The following is a 20,366-nucleotide window of genomic DNA, read 5'->3' on the forward strand; positions in this document are numbered from 1 at the left end:
GTGGAGTGAAGTAAAAAATAATTTAAATTTTAATCTTAAAAAAATATTTTATACTTGATCTTTAATTTTTACTTAATATTTATAGTTTATCATTTAATTTTGTCAAGGTAAAATATTTTTATTCATGTGGAATGCCACGTGACATGGTTTTTTCAAATAAAAGAGAGTGCATTACTCACCACTGAGGTATGTTTCTCAAACTAAAAAACAGATAGTTTATATATGAAACTCACCCTCAATAGTTTAGGTATGAAACTAAAAAAACGGATAATTTAGGTGTGTTTTTGACCCTTATCTCTATAAAATTAACTATATTTTGTACCTTCATATATAATTCAAAATTTACTTCAATAATACTAACATTGTTTTTCAAAATATACATTGTGCATGACTTGAAACAAACTAGTATATGTAAATTTAACTTGCTAAGCGTTCTTTTGAAGTCTGCATGCGAAGTATTTCATTCCTAGCACATTCCACCTGGAAATAATAGAAGCATTACATTAGGAACTACTCAACGATGTGGTGGTAATTCTAAACTAAAAAATCACATTCATATAACTGTTAAACAAGAAGAGGCACTATAAACAGCGGAACAGTAAAAAAATTTATAAAAAAAAAACAACTTTATGTGAGATGTTCATTTTTAGATAAATTCTCACAGCATCATGATTCCTACAATTCAAACAGAACTAGATGTCCTTCCCTAAAAATCTGAAAGAATAAATTTCTAAACACAGTATACGATTTAAGGGGATTACCGAGCCAACATCAGTAGGGAAAAAATAATCATCAGCAGTGCACCTTTGCTCGTTGAATAGGCATTGACAAATGGAGTAAACATGATTTATGGGTGCTACAGATGAACATCAGTGCACAACTTCTTATTGAAAACCCACAAAAACTGGAGTAAACCAAAGTACGATTTAAACCCCAACATAACATTATCAGAATGTATGAAGAATAGACATGAATAAAGTTAGTTCGCACTTCACCAAAATGAAAGACAGGCTCGTCAGATCTTCTTAGTCTAGAGAAGTTGAACTATGAAGTATGACAAGCAGAAGGATTTGCTATATGCTATGAGTATGGTGTTATGGTCCCCTGATATGGATCTCGCATGGGGTGATGCAATATGAAATCTGAAGTTTTCTTCTTACGATATATGATGTTGGTTCTTTAAGAGAGAACCTACAATCTCTTCAGCAAAAGTACTGAGAATCTGAAATTACTTTTCTACTTACATTTCCTTAGACAAACTGACAATTTAAATACAATACTTAAAAGATAACTACCTCTAGAAACTAGGACATGACTTCCTAACACTACTCGAATGAAAAACTGCACTATTACAAGAAAATAACTACTACTAAAAGGAAATAATTACTGCTAAAAAGAAATAACTAATGCTATAATTATTGAATAACTAAGGGTGATAACATCTGGTGAGTGGTGACAAATATATTCCAAATGTTAGAACAAAATTACTCAAGAAACTGATTTGAAAAAATAAAAATAGAGTGAACTTATGAAATTCCTTGTGTATATTAATCTGCAAAAAGTCTAAATTTATACAAAGAAAAAAAAACATTAAAACTAAAATAAGAACATGTGCCACTAACTACCATAAAAGGGGGCCACTAACAACCATAATGGGGCCACTAACTTCAGAAAGTTGAGCAACTTAAGTTAACTAAGTCTACTAGAAAATAGGAAGCACTAAATTTATATAAGTAAAAATCAATAAAAATAATAATAAGCTGAAAAAATGTCAATTGTCTAACACTCCTCCTTGGCATTTTTGTGGCAAACACCAATTTTTTGCCTCAGATTTTCAAACCTTTCCTTTGGCAATGACTTGGTGAAAATGTCAGCTAGCTGGTTCTCAGATGAACAATGAACAATCAACACTTCATTAGATTGTTGGACTTCTCTAATAAAATGAAACTTGATCTTGATATGTTTAGTTCGACCATGAAACACTGATTTTTTGAAATTGAAACTGCTGAACTGTTGTCACACATGATCTCAATAGCTTATGTTTGTTCATGGCCTAAGTCCTTCATCATCATCCTTAGCCAGATACTTGATTCACAGCAAATGCAGCAGCTATGTACTCAGCATTTGCTGTTCATTGAGCTGTAGTTTCTTGTTTTCTAAAGCTCCAACTAAAACAACTTGTCCCCAAACAGAAAAGATATCCAGATGTGCTTCTGGAATCATCAACTCCACCACCCCAATCACTATCAGAGTACCCGGTCAGGTTCATAGTTACTTTGGTAGATGTTGGGAAAAAAATTCACTTGCTAGTTCCTTTAATATACCTTAACACTCTTTTAGCAGCTGTGAGATGTGTCTCAAGAACATGCATGAACCTAGAGAGCAAACCAACAACAAATAGAATGTCAGGCCTGCTTGCGGTTAGATATAGAAGACTGTCAATTATGCTTCTATACATACTATCATCCACTTTTTCAGAATCCTCATCCTTGCCAAGCTTGGCACCAGTAGATATTGGAGTTCTCACAGGTTTGCAGTCTTGCATTTTGAACCTATTTAGAATATCCGAAATGTATTTCTGCTGGCATATGAAAACCCCATCACTGGATTGCAACAGTTCCATGCCGAGAAAGTACTTCATGACTCCAAGATCAGTCATTTCAAAGATTTTCTCCATTTCATCCTTGAACCTTTGGATTAGTTCAATTTTGCTTCCTGTCACAAGCATGTCATTCACATAAATTGAGACAATTAAGGACTCACCTACAGCATTGACTTTCACATACAAAGTAGCTTCACTTTGAATTCTACTAAAGCCAAGTTGGATGAGATGATTGTCCATCCTCTCATATCATGCCCTTGGGGCTTGTTTTAGGCCATACAAGGCCTTAGTTAAGAGATAAACTTGATCCTCTATTCCAGGAGTTGAGAAACCATCAGGTTGCTCTACATAGATCTCTTCAGCAAGCAAACCATTCAAGAAAGCCGATTTGACATAAAGTTGATGAATCTGCCAGGAACTATGAGATGCAAATGCAAGAATAAGTTTGATTATGTCATACCTTGCTACATGAGCAAATGTTTCCTGGTAATCCACACCATATTGTTGTGTGTATCCCTTCACCACCAATCTAGCCTTATGATTGCAAATTGTTCCATCACGATTGAGTTTTGTCTTGAAAATCCATTTTACACCAATTACCTTGCGATTTCTAGGTCTGTCAACAAGCTGCCAGTATCCATTCTTCTCAATCATGTCTAGTTCTTCTTGCATAGCTCTCCTCCATGCCTAAGAGTCTTGTGCTTCAGCATAGCTTATTGGTTCAGAGCTAACCAAGTTACGCCGCTAATAGACATCTTTTAACGATCGAGTTCCCCTTACTTGTACATCATCCACTAATTCATCTTCTGAAAGTTGAGGCTGCTCTATTGAAAATGAATCAGAATAAGAGGACTTCTGATTTTTCCAATCCCAACCAGCTGCTTCATCAAACTTCTCGGCTGAGAATTAGTTTGTCTGATTCAAACAGAAAATCCTGTAACCTTTGGATGAACTATAGCCCATAAATATGCCTTTATGAGCCTTGTTATCCATCTTACTCCTTTTTGTTAATAGAACTAGATAATAACATATACACCCAAAGATTCTGAGATGGTGTATTGATGGTTTGTTCCCATACCAAGCTTTATATGGAGTGATCCTGCAAGGCCTTAGTAGGCAATCTGTTCAGCAAATATACAGAGGTATTGACTGCCTCAGCCCAAAACTGATTTGGGATCATTCTTTCGAGCAAAAGACATATGGCCATCTCCATTACTGTCCTGTTCTTCCTTTCAGACACGCCATTTATTGTGGAGTGTGTGGTAATGTCAATTGGCGTTCAATACATGTGCTATTACAAAACTCCACAAATTGAGAAGAAGTGTATTCTCCTCCATTGTCAGACCTTAAAGCCTTAATACTAAGATTACATTGATTTTCTACTAAAGCTTTAAATTATTTAAAAAGATCAAAGACTTCACTCTTCAATCTTATGAAATAAACCCAACACATTCTGGTGTAGTCATTAATAAAGAGGAGAAAGTATCTGTTACCACTCAGCGAATCTGTTTTCATTGGGCCGCAAACATCCGTATGAATGAGTTGAAGTTTCTGGTTAGCTCTTCGTACTTGATTTGCTTGAAATGATAATTTTGTTTGCTTTCCCTATTGGCAAGTTTCACAAACTTGAGCATTAGAAAGAAATTCGGACATATTTTCCACTAGTCATTTTTTTTCTTCTCGGCGATGCTTCTGAGATTGAAGTGACCAAACCTTTTGTGTCATAGGTTTGTACATGTTTGTTAAGTAATAGTGTAAGCATGCTCAGTTATTTTCTCGCAATAAACTGAAAACATTTTGTTGCTCATCTTGATATAAAATAACTCTACTCCAAAAAGGGTCAGAAACAAAACATTCACGATTCTTAAAATGCAGAGAATAATTATTTTCAAGCATTTGTCAAACAGTCAACAAAGTTTGACTCATATCAGGTGTGTACAAAACATTAGAAAAAGTTATGATACCTGATATTGTTGAGATAGACATTGTACCTCTGCCTTTGACTTCTACTGCCTCACTGTTTCCCACCTTTACTTTAGATTTGTAAGTATCATCGAGGAATTTGAACAGTTCAACATTATTGCACAAGTGATGTGTGCAACCACTGTCAAGAAGCCATGAATCAAAGGATTCACTGATTGAAAAGTATGAAACTGCAAATAGTTGCTCTTTATGTACATCGACAGCTTCTGCTACTTGTGCTTGCAAAGCACTAGAGGCCTTTGCTCTTGATTTGCAGACCTTGGATACGTGTCCCGTCTGCTTACAGTTGTTGCATATAGCATCGACTCTCTACCAACAATACTTCTCCAGATGTGTATTTCTTTTACAATGTTTGCAAGGAGGGCACTTCTGCTTCACATCTCCACTATTGTTTCCTCCATCATGCTTGCCCTTATTCTTTTGGTGGAATTGTTGCTTTCCTTTTTGCTTTTGTACAGAGAAAGCTCCTTCAATGAACGTTTCCCGTCTCATAGTCCTCCTTTGCTCTTGTGCTTGAAGAGCACTCATTAGTTCACCTAATGAAAGTTTGCTCAGGTCCTTGGATTCTTCAAGAGAGGAAATCTTAGATTCAAATCTCTCAGGATGAGTCACAAGAACTTTCTCCACAATTCGTTTATCTGTAAATTCTTCAGGCATAAGTCTAATGTTATTAACAATTAAGGAGATTCGATCAGCATACTTACTGATAGTTTCATCCTCATGCATATTCAAGGACTCAAACTCTCTTTTCAGGTTCAACACCTGTTCTGATGAAAAGATGAAACCGAAAATCTAACAATAAAGAACACCAAGTTTAACGTGGAAAACCCTTCAAACCGAAGGTAACCACCACGAAATCGACAAGATCCGAATTGCTTCACTATACCAATGAGAGGGTTACAAATATTCTTCTAATGGATACACAACAAGTGCCAAAAGAGAACAAACAATAGCTACACCAACAAAAGATAAATAGAAAGAAACACCACCCAAACCCAGCTTCTGTTCAGGACCTAAAATAGGATCTTGTTGACCTCCGAATCTGATCCCCACCGTTCAAATCAACCACCAAGATGTCAGAGACACTCAGTCCAAATTTCAGCCCGATCCAACGGTTAGTTAATCGGGAAACACAATCTGAACGTTACTGGTCGGAGAAAAGACTGCAGCAAAAGAACCATTTTCTTTCTCTCTTTTCTCTTATTGAAAGCTATCTCAAAAACCTATCTTATGTTCTAATGTCTTTCAAAAACAATACCAATGAGCAATTTAATTATTCTCTCAAAACCATTCTCTATTTATAGAGTTGTGTTTTTTCTTACAAAGTCAAAACCAACAATAAATAGGATTACTATTTCAATCCTTTTCCTAATAAAATTGGAAACCAAATAAAGAGAATAATTCCAATCCTTTTCCAAATAGGATTAAGCCATGGGCCTTTGGCTGGAACACGGGCAATAGCCCAACAAACTCCCCCTCCAGCCAAGGGGCCAAATGGACTTCAAGTGGAGGAACTTTTGACAGGCTTCTTGTCTGCCACACTTCTACAAAACTCGTGATTGTCTACGATGAGTTCTTTCCACTTATCTCTATGAGTATCTAACATGACTTCATCATAACCTTCAGGTTCTCCCATATTAGTCACTAGAATATACTCATCATGAGAATAGCGTGTTGAGCTTCGCTTCTCTCTAGTAGATCTTCTACAAGAGGTTTCTGGAGCATCCGAAGCGGTCAACCCAACATGAGTTGATTGATTATCAACCACAACATCATCAGCAGGAACAATTATATGTTCTACACTCTCATCATTATCTTGATCATTACCTTGGGTTCCCTCATGTGCAGAAGATGTATCAATAATAGGAATTGGATCAACATCAACTAAGCTCTCATCAGTTTGAGAATCTAGTTTCTCAGTATTGTCAATATCTTCAATAGTTTGATCTTCAAAGAACACAACATCACGACTTCTAATGAGTTTCTTATCAATTGGATCATAAAAGAGATATCCAAACACATCTTGACCATAACCAATGAAGATACATTGCTTAGTTTTAACATCCAATTTTGACCTCTCATCTTTTGGAACATGCACACAAGCTTTACACTCAAACACTTTCAAGTGATCATAAGAAACATCCTTATCAAACCAAACTCTATTTGGAACATACCATCCAAAGCAACAACAGGAGACAAATTGATAACATAAGCAACGACGTTAAGTGCTTTAGCCCAAAAAGAATTTGAAAGTTTAGCTTCTGAAAGCACACATCTAACTCTCTCAACTAAAGTTCTGTTCATCCTCTCTGCCAAACCATTTAATTGAGGAGTCTTTGAAGGAGTCTTTTGATGACAAATTCCTTGCGATTTGCAGTAGTTATCAAAGGGACCAATATACTCACCTCCATTATCAGTGCGAATACATTTTAATTTCTTTCTCATTTGTCTCTCAAATAAGGCTTGAAACTGTTTAAACACATCAAGCACTTGATCTTTGAATTTTAAAGGATATACCCAAATCTTCCGAGAATGATCATCAATGAAAGTAACAAAGTAAAGTGCACCACCTTTTGACTTCACTTTGAAAGGACCACACAAATCTGAGTGTACTAGCTTCAATAGCTCACACTTTCTTGAAGGATGATGACTGTGAAAAGAAACTCTTTTCTGTTTCCCTGCTAAGCAATGAACACATCTTTTCACCTTTGCTTGTTTCATACAAGCAAACAAATTCTTCTTAGCCAAACAGGTGATCCCCCTCTCGCTCATATGACTAAGCCTCTTGTGCCACAATTCTGATAAAGTCTCGCTCTCCACCAAATTCATAGAGTCACCAAGAATCGATCCTTGTGTCACGTGTAAAATTGAATGTTTTCTTCCTCGAGCTAAAATCAGTGAGCCTTTGGTGAGCTTCCATTGGCCATTGCACAAGTCATTATGATAGCTATCATCATCTAGTTGTCCTACAGATATCAAATTTATTGGAATGTCTGGAGCATGCTTGACATTTTGAAGGACCAACATTGAACCAATATTGGTTTTCAAACAAACAGTGCCAACACCAAACACCTTAACTTCACCAGTATTACCCATTTTTAACACCTCAGAGTTAACAGAAGTATAAGATGAAAAGAAGTCTTTTCTTGGTGTGACATGTGATGTGGCTCCAGAATCTACTATCCAACTTGTATATTGAGATATAAAATTGATGACGTCTTTATCACAAGCGAAGAGAAGTTCACCTTGGACAACAGCAACAACATTATTTTCATTGTTTTCTTCCTTCTTCCCTTCTTTAAGATCTTGCTTCAATTGTTTACAAAATCTTTTAATGTCCTTTCTTTCCACAATGATAACATATAATATTTGGATTCTTGAATTTTGACTTACTTCTGCTTTTACCTCTACTCCTCGGATCTCTTGTCTTATGTCTCCCTCGATCTTCTGTATATAGAACATCTGAATGTGAAGATGTGTCTTGAGATTTTCTTCTAACCTCTTCATCCAACACACCACTCTTTGCATATTCCATAGTCACCTTTCCACCAGTGATAGAATTTGTTAAAGAAACACGAAGAATTTCCCAAGAATTCGATAGAGTATTAAGAAGCCTAAGTCCTTGTATTTCATCATCAAAATTCACACCCATTCCAGATAGCTGATCAAGAATACCCTGAAAATCATTTATATGATCAAGAATATAACTGCCCTTCTTGTATTTAAAGGTCATCAATTGCTTTAACAAGAACAACTTCTTGTTGCAAGTTTTTGAAGCGTAAAGCGTCTTCAACTTTTCCCACAATGTTCTAGAATGTGTCTCATTCACAATATGGTTGCGAACATTATCTTCAACCCATTGTCTTATATATCCACATACTTGTTGGTGCTCAAATTCCCAATTTTCAAATTCCCAATTTTCACCAGTCACATTCTCGGGTTTATGAGCAGAACAAACTGAAAGATGCATCTTCTTCACGAACAATAGATCTTTCATCTTGCTTTTCCATATGTTGTAATTTTTTCCGTTTAGACATACCATCTTGCTCATATTACCCTCCATATAGATAACCTTAGCTCTGATACCAATTGTTGAGATGAAAAGATGAAACCGAAAATCTAACAATAAATAACACCAAGTTTAACGTGGAAAAACCCTTCAAACCAAAGGTAACCACCACAGGATCGACAAGATCCGAATTGCTTCACTATACCAACAAGAGGGTTACAAATATTCTTCTAATTGATACACAACAAGTGCCAAAAGAGAACAAATAATAGCTACACCAACAAAAGATAAATAGAAAGAAACACCACTCAAACCCAGCCTCGGTTCGGGACCTAAAATAGGATCTTGCTGACCTCCGAATTCGATCTCCACTGTTCAAATCAACCACCATGATGTCAGGAACACTCAGTCCAAATTTCATCCTGATCCAACGGTTAGTTAATCGGGAAACACGATCTGAACGTTACTGGTCGGAGAAAAGACTACAACAAAAGGACCCTTTTCTTTCTATCTTTTCTCTTGTTGAAAGCTCTCTCAAAAAGCTCTCTTATGTTCTAATGTCTTTCAAAGACAATACCAATGAGCAATTAATTCTCTCAAAAACATCCTCTATTTATAGAGTTGTGCTTTTTCTTACAAAGCCAAAACCAACTACAAATATGATTACTATTCCAATCCTTTTCCTAATAGAATTGGAAACCAAACAAAGAGAATAATTCCAATCCTTTTCCAAGTAGGATTAGGCCATGGGCCTTTGGCTGGAACACAGGCAATAGCCCAACAACACTTGCATTTGACGTGTTCTATCGCTGCCTTGATGTTCTTCTTTCAACCTATCCCAAACCTCTTTTGCAGTTTTGCAAGCCATGATTTTGTAAATCACAGTATCTGCCACAGCATTCTGCATAAGTGACTTGACTTTAGATTTCTTTGCCTTCTCTTCGTTGTTGGATTTGATCTGAGCCAAGGTAGGATCTGCTAGTAGAGCAGCAAGTGGTTTATCTTCCGTCACAGTTTCCCAAAGTTCATAGGCTTCCAAAAAAGTTTGCATCTTCACAGACCAAATTTGGTAATTTTCACCAGTTTAAGTGAATCGTGGATTTAAAGGTAGGTTGTTGGATGTCATTTGTGTTGTAGGTTAAAACTTTTTTTGTTCTGTAAGAACAACTAGAGGCTCTGATGCCACTGTTAGAACAAAAATACTCAAGAAACTTATTTGAAAAAATAAAATAAGAACATGTGCCACTAACTACCATAAAAGGGGGCCACTAACAACCATAATTGGACCATTAACTTCAGAAAGTTGAGGAACTAAAGTTGATTAAGTCTAGCTAAAGAATAGGAAGCACTAAATTAAAATAAGTAAAAACCAGTAAAAATAATAACAAGCTAAAAATATGTCAATTGTCTAACACCAAAAGGCAACAGTAGCAAGAATCTATACCTGCACCAACACCAACACCCAACCACAAACCCCACCACAAAAGAAACCCAAGGTTCTTGATGGGTTAAGTTATTCTAAAGTACCTGTGCCGCAAGTTTCTTTGGGTAATTATGATAAAAGGAGTCATAGTGGTTACAAGACATACTTAGCTTGCACAAATGTGTATTTGAGGGTTAGACTAGTTTTCTTTAAAAACCACAGTGAGTTGTCCATATCCAACAAAGCCTACTCTACAGAGATACAAAGCTGTAGAGTTACCCTTCTGGATGGCCCAGTCGTTTGAGCTTGGGACTTCCATGTTGGAAGTTTCAAATTCGAAACCCTTTGCCAGTGAAAGCAAGGGGTTTGCCTCTTGGGTCGAGCTCATCGCACCAGACTTGCCTAGTGCGGGTTACCTCTCCTATGTGATTTGCAAGCTATTGCATAGGAGCGGGGGTTTTACCTTGTGCGCACTCAAAGGGTAGCAGCTGCAGGTTTCCCTTGTCATCAAAAAAAGTTGCAGAGTCCGCATGCTACTCTGTTTATACACTGTTTCCCTCAATGAGTCAAACTTTAGCAGGATGTATTCAAAAGGTGCAAACTAAATGCTCCCCTCAATGACTCAAAGTTTAGATAAATGCATTATTAAAGTGCAACATCTTCAATAAAAGTTAAAGTGAAAAAAAAAGATTTTACGATTCATTTTCAACTATAGTTTCTAAATGTATTTTGCTTTATTCAGATCATATTAATAAAGACCATACCTGGAAAGCCTCTAAGATAGAATTGTAATGCCTTTGCTCTGAAACTATAGCTGCATATTGCCCCTTGAGAGCTTCATGAGCTTTCCGCTCTGATTGTAGAGCAATTTGCACCTTTTCCAGCTTCTGGAATATGCAGCTCACTAGTAAGTGTTCATCTTACAGACCATATAAGCGCCACTAAGAAATATTTCGATCTTCTAATGTTTATGCTGAGATTTGTTTTGGATGAGAGAAAGCATAGACAATAGGCAAGAGCAAATATAAATGGCAGAAATATAGTTGTCAGTGAAAAAATGGAATATGACACTGAGAAGATCTAGTACTCCTCTACACAACTTGCCAAAAGGAAAATAGGCAATGCAAGAGACCATCAAGGAGATCTTCAAGCTTTCGTTTTAAAGGCATTATTGGTTTCATGAAAGGTATCCCCAATGTCACTTACACTCCCACTGAATTAATTACTATCATGCAGGTATTAAAGATTGCTTCGCAACATAATCCTACTCCCATTAGAATAGCCTCAGATTCATTAGAGGTTATCAACATGCTACAAAATGGCCATCTGACTTACTGTTTATCAATCTTTGAATGCAGGTCATAGATGCAGTCATAGGATAATCCAACAGTCAGTCACATACAAGGAGAAAAATCAAGTAGTTGATCTACTGGCAAAAGAGGGTGCAAAGAGGTAATGTTTAGATAGACTTGGCATTTTGACAGTCCTTCCGATGTTTGCCAACAATGTGTCTGGACAGACATTCTAGAACTACTTTAGCTAGATATATCTCGGGCTATAACATTTAATGTGTTGAACACATCTAGCGAACAAATTAGAAGCAATGCTCCGACTAATCTAGAATTTTTCCATATTGGTATGATAATCCTATCCACTTAACATCCCCCCCCCCAAAAAAAAATACTGCCCCTCTCCAAGGCAACTTTTTGATGAGTTCTAACGGAAGGATATTCCTGAACTTCTTGTATCCATCTAAAGGATCAGAGTCTATGTATTGATTCTAGTCCCTCCTATTAACACTAAATTTCTGGTTATTATGAACCTTCTCATTGTTCTGAAAAAGCTTGTTTCTCACATACAGGAATTGATTAAATGCTCTGAAAAAATAAATTTACAACTGTTCAAGAAAAGTTACACACCCTGCTCTTTCGTTGAGGTATTGGTATAGAGTTTAAAGTATTAAACTCTTCTCTAAACATTGAATATGCAACCATTATTCCCTAAAAAAAGGATATCATTATCATCTAAGCTAGTATGTCTCATGGTGACAAAAGGGAAATAAAAAGTCAATCTAGCACGCTCAACTTGACTTTACAATATAGAGTTGCAAATTCAAGTTTCTTTACCTTAAGTAATGGGTAAGTGGAAGTAAAAAAGAAGTAATCATATCATATATGTCTAAGGTTCTCAATATGTCAAGATTTATTGAATTTGAGTAGGAAAGATACTGTAAAATACTCCTTTTCTTTCAATTTTCTTGTTTTACTTTCCTTTTTCCTTCGTTTAAAAAAGAATGTCTCTTTTCTAATATGGCATCTCCTTAATTTCAACATTCCACGTTGCATGTTGAAGTCCACAAATTTAAAGTACATTTTGGTACATTGTATATCTTTAGTCAACAACCACAAGATTCAAGTCCTCTTTAATTTCGTAAACTCTATGTCTGGTTAAACTAAGACAACCAAATGGGAGCAGAGGGAGTATTATATTAACACTAGTAAAATTATCCGCGCTTCACGCAAAAATTTAAAATCACGAAATTTATAAAATAATACTTAAAATCTATCCGTCATTAAAACTAAAACACTATTATTTTACACACAAAATTACGTAGTAAAGAACATTAATAATGTAAATTGTGTGTTTTCTTATAAATAGTCACTAAATAGGCATAAAGAATAATAACCTAGCATATTATATAATCAAAATGACAATATAAGGAGCCTCTCTTCTACATTGATAATAATCAATCCATTATGAAGTAATCTTGCTTGCTTATTCTTTTTTCTTTTTTCGCACCAAATTTAGTAATAAATATCAGTTTCCACTAATATATGAATTCTTTGTATCTAAGTGTCCAGCCGATTCACAATAATTATGTTATTTTCCGGCAGTTGTTAATCTACAACACCTCTTCTACTTTTTCTAAGTTACGAACTGGCTATACTTTGTGAAAGTATAGGCAAAACTTATTCTAGATCTTGCAAACAAATTTTTATTAGAGATCTACCATCACTTCGTAGAATACTAAGTGGGTTGATGCCCGTGCTCTTGTTAATCTACAACACCTCTTCTACTTTTTCCAAGTTGAAGTGGCTATACTTTGTGAAAGCATAGCCGGAGACTATTCTAGATCTTGCAAGCAATTTTTATGTACGATCCACCATCACTTAGTAGAATGATAGGTGAGTTGATGTCCATGTTGAGCACAGGTCCAACATGTGATTATTATTGTTCTTTCTCAAATGGTGGTAAGATTTTTAAAATTTTGTAGTCTTAAACATGTCACAACACTTCATGTAGTCATAAAAGATAAAATGGAAAGCTCAAGTTATACAATTTCCAAATTTAAAAACATGTTATTCTTTCTGAAACAAACTAGTAAGGAAATAATGCAAATGTTTTGAAACGGAGGGAGCAGTTGTCTTGTGTAAGAAGTTTTAAACATTTTTAATTTAATGTTACAAAAAGCATTGCATCTACTATTTGTCACAATAGAGATAAATGATGTTCCACAATACTATGTGATGTACAATAGTACAGAATTTTGGTATACTGTGATATATGTGTTAGAATAGAATATGTAGACACAGAATAGGAATAGTTTATAGTCTCCTATTTGGTAAGGAACTGTATTGTAGTGTCTACAAATAGGGTTCTCTATGTAATAATTAAAACAATTCAATAGTATTCTCTTTCAATATTTCTCACATGGTATCAGAGCAATTGTGAGAAAAATAATAAAATAAAATATCACATTGTCCAGTTTTTCTGATAACCTAGAACCTGTCCGGGTAATTAATATTTTCCGTCAATATTTTTTAAAAATTAACACCACCACTAGGTGAGGACATCCCGGCGACCAAAACCCAGTCATATCGGCCAGTAAACAGTGTCGCATGTGCCGCCGGAAGAATTTCTCCAACGAGTTTTCAGATCCACGCGCCGGCGCGTGAGACATCTTCCGACCAGTTTTTCGCCAATTGTTTTTCCATCTGGATCGCCTCTTCATTCCAAGGCTAACCATATGTTTTTTTTTTATTCTGACCAACATTCAGCGATCAGATCTACCAGATTCTGACGATAAAAAAAAACCCAATTTTTGGCCACACAAGCAACCTCATTTGAGTTGTGGTGCAAGGGTCAAGGTGTCCAAGATCACTTAACGAACATTGCTTGTGTTGTCGATGAAAAGACTAAGGTAGTAGGGAAGATGTAAAAGCCAAAGCACAATGGGAGAAGGTTGATGCACAATTATGTAGTCTCTTATGGCGATCAATTGATTTTAAGTTGATGCACTGGTTCCGTCCATTCCAAACATGTCATTCAGTGTAGGATAAGGCTTGTGCTTTTATACACTAATGATATATCTCGATTCTATGATGTGATATATCGTATGACCAACTTAAAGAAAGAAGAATTAGATATCTCCACCTACTTTGGGATAAGTACAGGAAGTCATGGAGGAATTTGAAACATTGATGTCAGTCACCACGGACGTTCAACAACAACCACATAGACAAACATTGTTTTTAGTACTTACACTTGATGGACTTCCTACTGACCATGATTCAATGCGTGATCAGATTTAGCTAGTCCTACAATTCATGCAGTTGATGGATTATTCTCTCGTCTACTTCGTCTAGCCGCACCTCCCAGCCACAAAGTAGTTTCATCACTGACCATTGACTCATCTGCTCTCACATCTCAAACCATAGAAAAACGAGCATATTCGACTATGGAGACTCGCCGAGGAGGAGGTCGTCTTGGAAAATCTCGATCAAAGTGTAGTTATTGTCATAAGTTTGGACATACTCGTGACATATGTCATATTTACATGGTCCACCACCCAATTATGATTCTGTTGTTCTAAAGGAATATAATGAGTTCCTTCGTAATCGTGTAAGTAAGCAGAAATCTCCACAAGAAGCATTTGTTGCTCCGCCTGATCGACCATCCTATAATGCTCATATTGCCTAATCAAAATATGATGAATTTCTTCAATATTGAGCAAGTAAGCAAACATCTCCACAAGTAGCTTCGAGTTGTTCAACATGATGTTGTTGCGGGGACTTGGGAGCTTTTGATCATATTTCTTATAACAAATCACTTCTGTCAAATATTGTTTATTCACAATCTCTTCCTGCTATTACTTTGGCCAATAGGATACAAACAAAACAAAAAGGGGTTGGAAAAGTCATACCTTTATCTTCTGTCACTCTAGACTATGTCCTTTGCGTCCCTGGTTCTCCTTTTAATCTGGCGTCTGTTAGTCATTTACACGTGCCCTACATTGTAGCATAACCTTTTTTGATGATTTTTATTTCTCATGCAGGACCGCAGTACAGAGAATTGGCACAGGACATGAATCACAAGGACTTTACTATCTTACCTCTTCAAATTCTTTAACATGTCATGTCAATTACAGGGACATCCGAGTGTATCCAAACTTCAAAAGATGGTGCCTAGTTTATCTAATTTATCAAAGTTAGATTGTGAGTCGTATCAACTTGGGAAACACACTCGTGCCACATTTTCACGTGGTATCGAGGGTCGTTCAGAGTTTATTTTTTTATTAGTTCATTCTAATATTTGGGGTCCTAGTAGAGTCAGTTCCACCTTAGGATTTCGTTATTTTGTTAGTTTCATTGATGATTATTCGAGATGTACTTGGGTTTTCTTAATGAAAGATCGTTTGGAGTTATTTTCTGTATTCAAAAGTTTCTTTGCTGAAATACAAAATTAGTTTGGTGTCTCTATTTGTACATTTCGTAGTGATAATGCCTTAGAATACTTATCATCCCAATTTCAAGAGTTTATGTCTCACTAAAGCATTATTCACCAAACATATTGTACATACACTCCTCAACAAAATGGTGTGGTAGAAAGAAAGAATAGACATCTCACTGAGACCGCTCGCACCCTTCTCATTGGATCTCATGTTTCGCTGCATTTTTAGGGCGATGCAGTCCTTTCATCTTGTTATTTAATTAAATAGAATGTCATCATCTTCTATTCAGAATCAGGTTCCACATTCCACACTAAATCCTCAGTCACATCTCTATTGTATCCCTTCTCGTCTATTTGGGAGCACATGTTTTGTTCATAAGTTAGCCCTAGGAAAAGATAAAATAACCCATCGTGCTCTTAAATGTGTCTTTCTTGGTTACTCTCGAGTTCAAAAAGGGTATCGTTCTATTAACATGATCTCCGCCGATATCTTATGTCTGCCGATGTAACATTCTTTGAATCTCAACCTTACTACACATCTTCTGAGCATCCTGAGGTCTTACCCACACCTCAGGTCTTGCTTATACCGAATTTTGAGGTTCCTACGATTACTTCTCCATCTCCAGTTGAAGTGCCACTACACTAACTTATCATTAGCATCCACGTCCAGCAATAGACTCAAATGATTCATGTCATGTGCCAGACCCTGCTCCTACAGTGGTCGTGCCTCCTGCTAGCCAATCGATTCCACTTCAAAGAAGTATAGGATTCACTCGAAATATTAATCCACATTATACTTTCTTTGGTTATCATCGTTTATCTTCATCCCATTATGCCTTAAAATCATCTTTGTCCTCTATTTCCATCCCTAAGACTACAGAAGAAGCACTTTCTCATTCATTCTGGATGGAGACAGGCTATGACTGATGAGATGAGTGCTTTATATTCGAGTGGTACTTGGGAGCTTGTCTCCCCCTCAAATGTTGGTTGTCTTTGGTTTTATGCGGTCAAAATTGGTCCAGATAATCAAGTTGATCGGCTTAAGGCTTGCCTTGTTGCCAAAGGGTATACTCAGATATTTGGGCTAGATTATATAGACTCTTTCGCTCATGTGGCCAAAATAGCATCAGTTCATCTTTTTCTATCTATGGTTGTCATTCGTCATTGGCCTCTTCATCAGTTGGACACTAAATATGCATTTTTTTCATGGTGATCTTGAGGAAGAAGTTTATATGGAGCAACCACCTGGTTTTGTTGCTCAGGGGGAGTCTAGAAGCCTTGTATGTCGATTGCGTCGGTCACTTTATGGTTTGAAACAGTCTCATCGAGCTTGGTTTGGAAAGTTCAATACAGTAATTCAGGAATTTGGCATGACTTGCAGTGGAGCTGATCACTCTGTATTATATCGACATTAAGCACCAAATCTTGTGATTTTACTTGGTTGTGTACGTTGATATCGTTATCACGGGTAATGATCAAGTTGGTATTGCTAATTTGAAGCAGTATCTCTTTCAGCATTTCCAAACCAAAAACCTTTACAAACTGAATTATTTCATAGGTATTGAGGTTTCTCAGTCTAGATCAGGTATTGTTATTTCTCAACGCAAATACGCTTTAGAGATTCTTGAGGAGACAGGAATGATAGGATGTAAACCTATTAACACTTCTATGGATTCGAATGTTAAAACTACTCCCATGACAAGGGAGAAACTCAATAATTTTGAGAGGTATAGACGGTTGGTTGGAAAGTTTAATTATCTCATGTTGACTAGATCGAACATCTCTTTCCTGTGAGTGTCTAAGTCAGTTTATGGATTCTCCTTGTGATAGTAATTGGGACGCAATTGTTCGGATTCTGCGATATATAAAGTCAGCTCCTGGTAAAGGACTACTCTTCAAGGATCAAGGACATGAATATATCACCGGATATACAAACATTGATTGGGCAGGATCACCCTGTGATAGACGTTCCACATCCGGATATTGTGTTTTAGTAGGAGGTAATTTGGTGTCATGGAAGAGTAACAAACAAAGTGTGGTTGCTCGATATAATGCAAAGCAGAATATTGAGCAATGGTTGTAGCAACTTGCGAGCTAGTATTGATCAAACAATTGCTTGGAGAATTGAAGTTTGGAGAAACCGGTCATATGGAACTTGAGTTTGATAATCAAGCAACCCTTCATATCGCATCAAATCAAGTGTCTTATGAGAGGACTAAGCACATTGAGATTGATTGTCACTTTGTTAGACAAAAGATACTCTCCAGATATATTGTTACTAAATTTGCGAAGTCAAATGATCAACTTGCTGATATCTTCACCAAGTCCCTTACCGGTCCTCGTATTAATTACATTTGTAATAAGCAAAGTACATATAATTTGTATACACCAGCTTGAGGGGGAGTGTTAGAATAGAATAGGTATACACAACTTTATAAAGAATATGAATAGTTTATAGTCTCCTATTTGGTAAGGAATTGTATTGTAGTGTCTATAAATAGGGTTCTCTATGTAATAATTAAAACAACAAATCAATAATATACTCCTTCAATATTTCTCAAAATATCCATTTTTGATCATTTCAGATTTTAGAACTTGAAATTGATGGTGTCACGATAAGAGAACTTTTATGAAACTATTACACAGATACTACTTCCTCCAGATATAAAAGCACTAGAAAGTGTCAAAGTCGTTTGTTTCAAACTAAAGAAAAACAAATAAAAATAAGATGTAACTCTTTTCTGAGTGCTACCCATATAGAGTGGTGAGAAAAGGAGAAGAATTATTTATCTTAACAAACACAAATAGAAAAGAGTCGGACATAAATACATTTAGAGTTCAACTTGTAATAGAAGAAGTAAAATTTATTTAACACCAGAAGTTAATAATCTTGAAATAAAGTAGAGCTTCTGAGAATAGATATAAAAGTAACCTGACTGTAAAAAATCATTACACCGCACATATACATAAGTGTTTGAAAAGGAGTTTTTGGGGAGAATCAGGATTGATCCCGGGGTGGGGCACAACAAAAATGTTCTAGGGAGACCCGGGGGTAAAAAAATATTGGTAGGTGTAAGCCCCATTATTCTAGGCAGACACCTAGACACTGGGAGAGTTTTTGTTTTGGGGCGTAAGCTTAGAAAGCTTCTCCAAATTACTAGAATTGCTAAACAAGTCTTCAATTTATTACCAAAACCACAAAAGTGGGCTTGTTATAAATTCTAAAAAGTTAAAAAACTTGAAAGTCAATTTTTTATTTTTTATTTTTAGTCCTAATTTTTATTCCCTCTCTTTACCTTTTGTCATGTAAAATGAGAAATGTTATTTTTGCAATTTAAAAGCAAAAAGACTTCATCTTTCATCACTTGCTTTGGTTCAACGCTTTTGATTAGGTTTCTTTCTCACTTTTTCTTTCTTTTCAAGTTCTTTTGCTCTTATGATTTTCTACTTTAACTTTGTTTCAAAGTCTGGTTAGGTTTTTTTGATGGATCAAGTTCTAATTAGTGTTTTCATATATTGATGATTCTCATTAGCATGTTTAGATGAAGTAGTTCTATATACCTTTTCCATCTTTTTTATATTTATTTCTATGGTATTAATTTCTAAACTATTAAAAATTAAGTCTCCTGGGGCTTATCCCAGTTCCTCAAGGCCTATATCCAGCGCCTGGAGGCTTATACCTCACCCCTTATTAGAAAAAATGTCCCCCCTTGCACTCAGTCCTTTTAAGACACTGACGGATATCAATTAAAATTGCTCAAACATACTTTTAAGTCAGTTTTTAACTTCTGAAAGTGATTGGCGACAAATATAAAAAATAATTTAAAATAAATCAAAAATGACTTAAAATAATTTGAAAAGTGTTTAGAAAGGTAAAAAATGACTTAAACTAAGTTTAAAATGACTTAAAATAAGTCAAAAACCCAAAGTAGGTCTCTCCCTACCTTTTTATTTTTGACTTAAAAGTCATTTCAGTTTGACTTAAAAGTTGTTTATTTTCCTGTTTTTAAGAGTTCCTCACTCATTCAAAAGAATTGGAGAAAAAGCTTATTAGAGTAACCATGACAAACTGACATTTGAAAAGTGTAGCAATCTAATAATATTGGCACTAAGTGAATCCTAGGACTGAATTAAAAATACTTTGAGATAATTATTTTCTAGAACTAAAGTAAGAAAAGCTGTTTTCTTTTGGGAGTTTCTATTGAATGTATTTTCACTTTAAAATCATTTTTCTTCTCGCTCTTAATTACATTATGGCCCAATTCGCCAAAAGTAGCTCAGCTTAAAAGATGTTAGATTAATTTGTCTTAAATAATGAATCAAAGGGCTATTTCAGATGTTAACAAATATCTGAAATATAAGATAAAAAACTAAAAGACATGACATGGTTGTTAAAATTTCAAATTTATCCCAAGCAGGACGAGCAAGAAACTGCTTCACTCTCCCTTGTATATTAGTAGAGATGCATTTCAAGAATGAGAAGCATATATACCTGTTGAGTCCCGTGCATAATTCCTTCCATGGAATCAATTAGTTTCTTTCGACCAGCAGGGCTAGTAAGAGCATCTTTGAACTATACAAACATAGACAAAAAATGACAAGATAGAAGAAATCAACAA

The 20,366-nt window shown here is 35.7% G+C and overlaps 1 protein-coding gene across 14 annotated transcripts in view; it reads right to left on the reverse strand.

Moving 5' to 3' along the window:
* Positions 1 to 300: 300 nt before the first annotated feature.
* The window catches only part of LOC101248680 (uncharacterized), a 35,455-nt gene continuing 15,389 nt past the window's right edge, over positions 301 to 20,366 (reverse strand). For 2 of the 14 annotated variants that reach the window (XM_019214570.3, XM_069299050.1), the window contains 4 exons: positions 20,240 to 20,320; positions 10,782 to 10,904; positions 4,096 to 4,207; positions 301 to 480 (listed from right to left, as the gene is read on the reverse strand). In XM_019214570.3, coding sequence (XP_019070115.1) covers positions 467 to 480; positions 4,096 to 4,207; positions 10,782 to 10,904; positions 20,240 to 20,320 — 330 coding nt within the window. In that variant the 3' untranslated portion in view covers positions 301 to 466. Of the gene's footprint in view, positions 481 to 761; positions 905 to 4,095; positions 4,208 to 4,566; positions 5,224 to 10,480; positions 10,567 to 10,781; positions 10,905 to 15,209; positions 15,306 to 20,239; positions 20,321 to 20,366 lie in introns of those variants that run through there. The other 12 variants (XM_069299053.1, XM_069299049.1, XM_069299054.1 and 9 more) reach the window with 8 other exon arrangements.

The sequence above is a fragment of the Solanum lycopersicum genome, chromosome 6 (assembly GCF_036512215.1).
Source record: "Solanum lycopersicum chromosome 6, SLM_r2.1".
NCBI lineage: Eukaryota > Viridiplantae > Streptophyta > Magnoliopsida > Solanales > Solanaceae > Solanum > Solanum lycopersicum.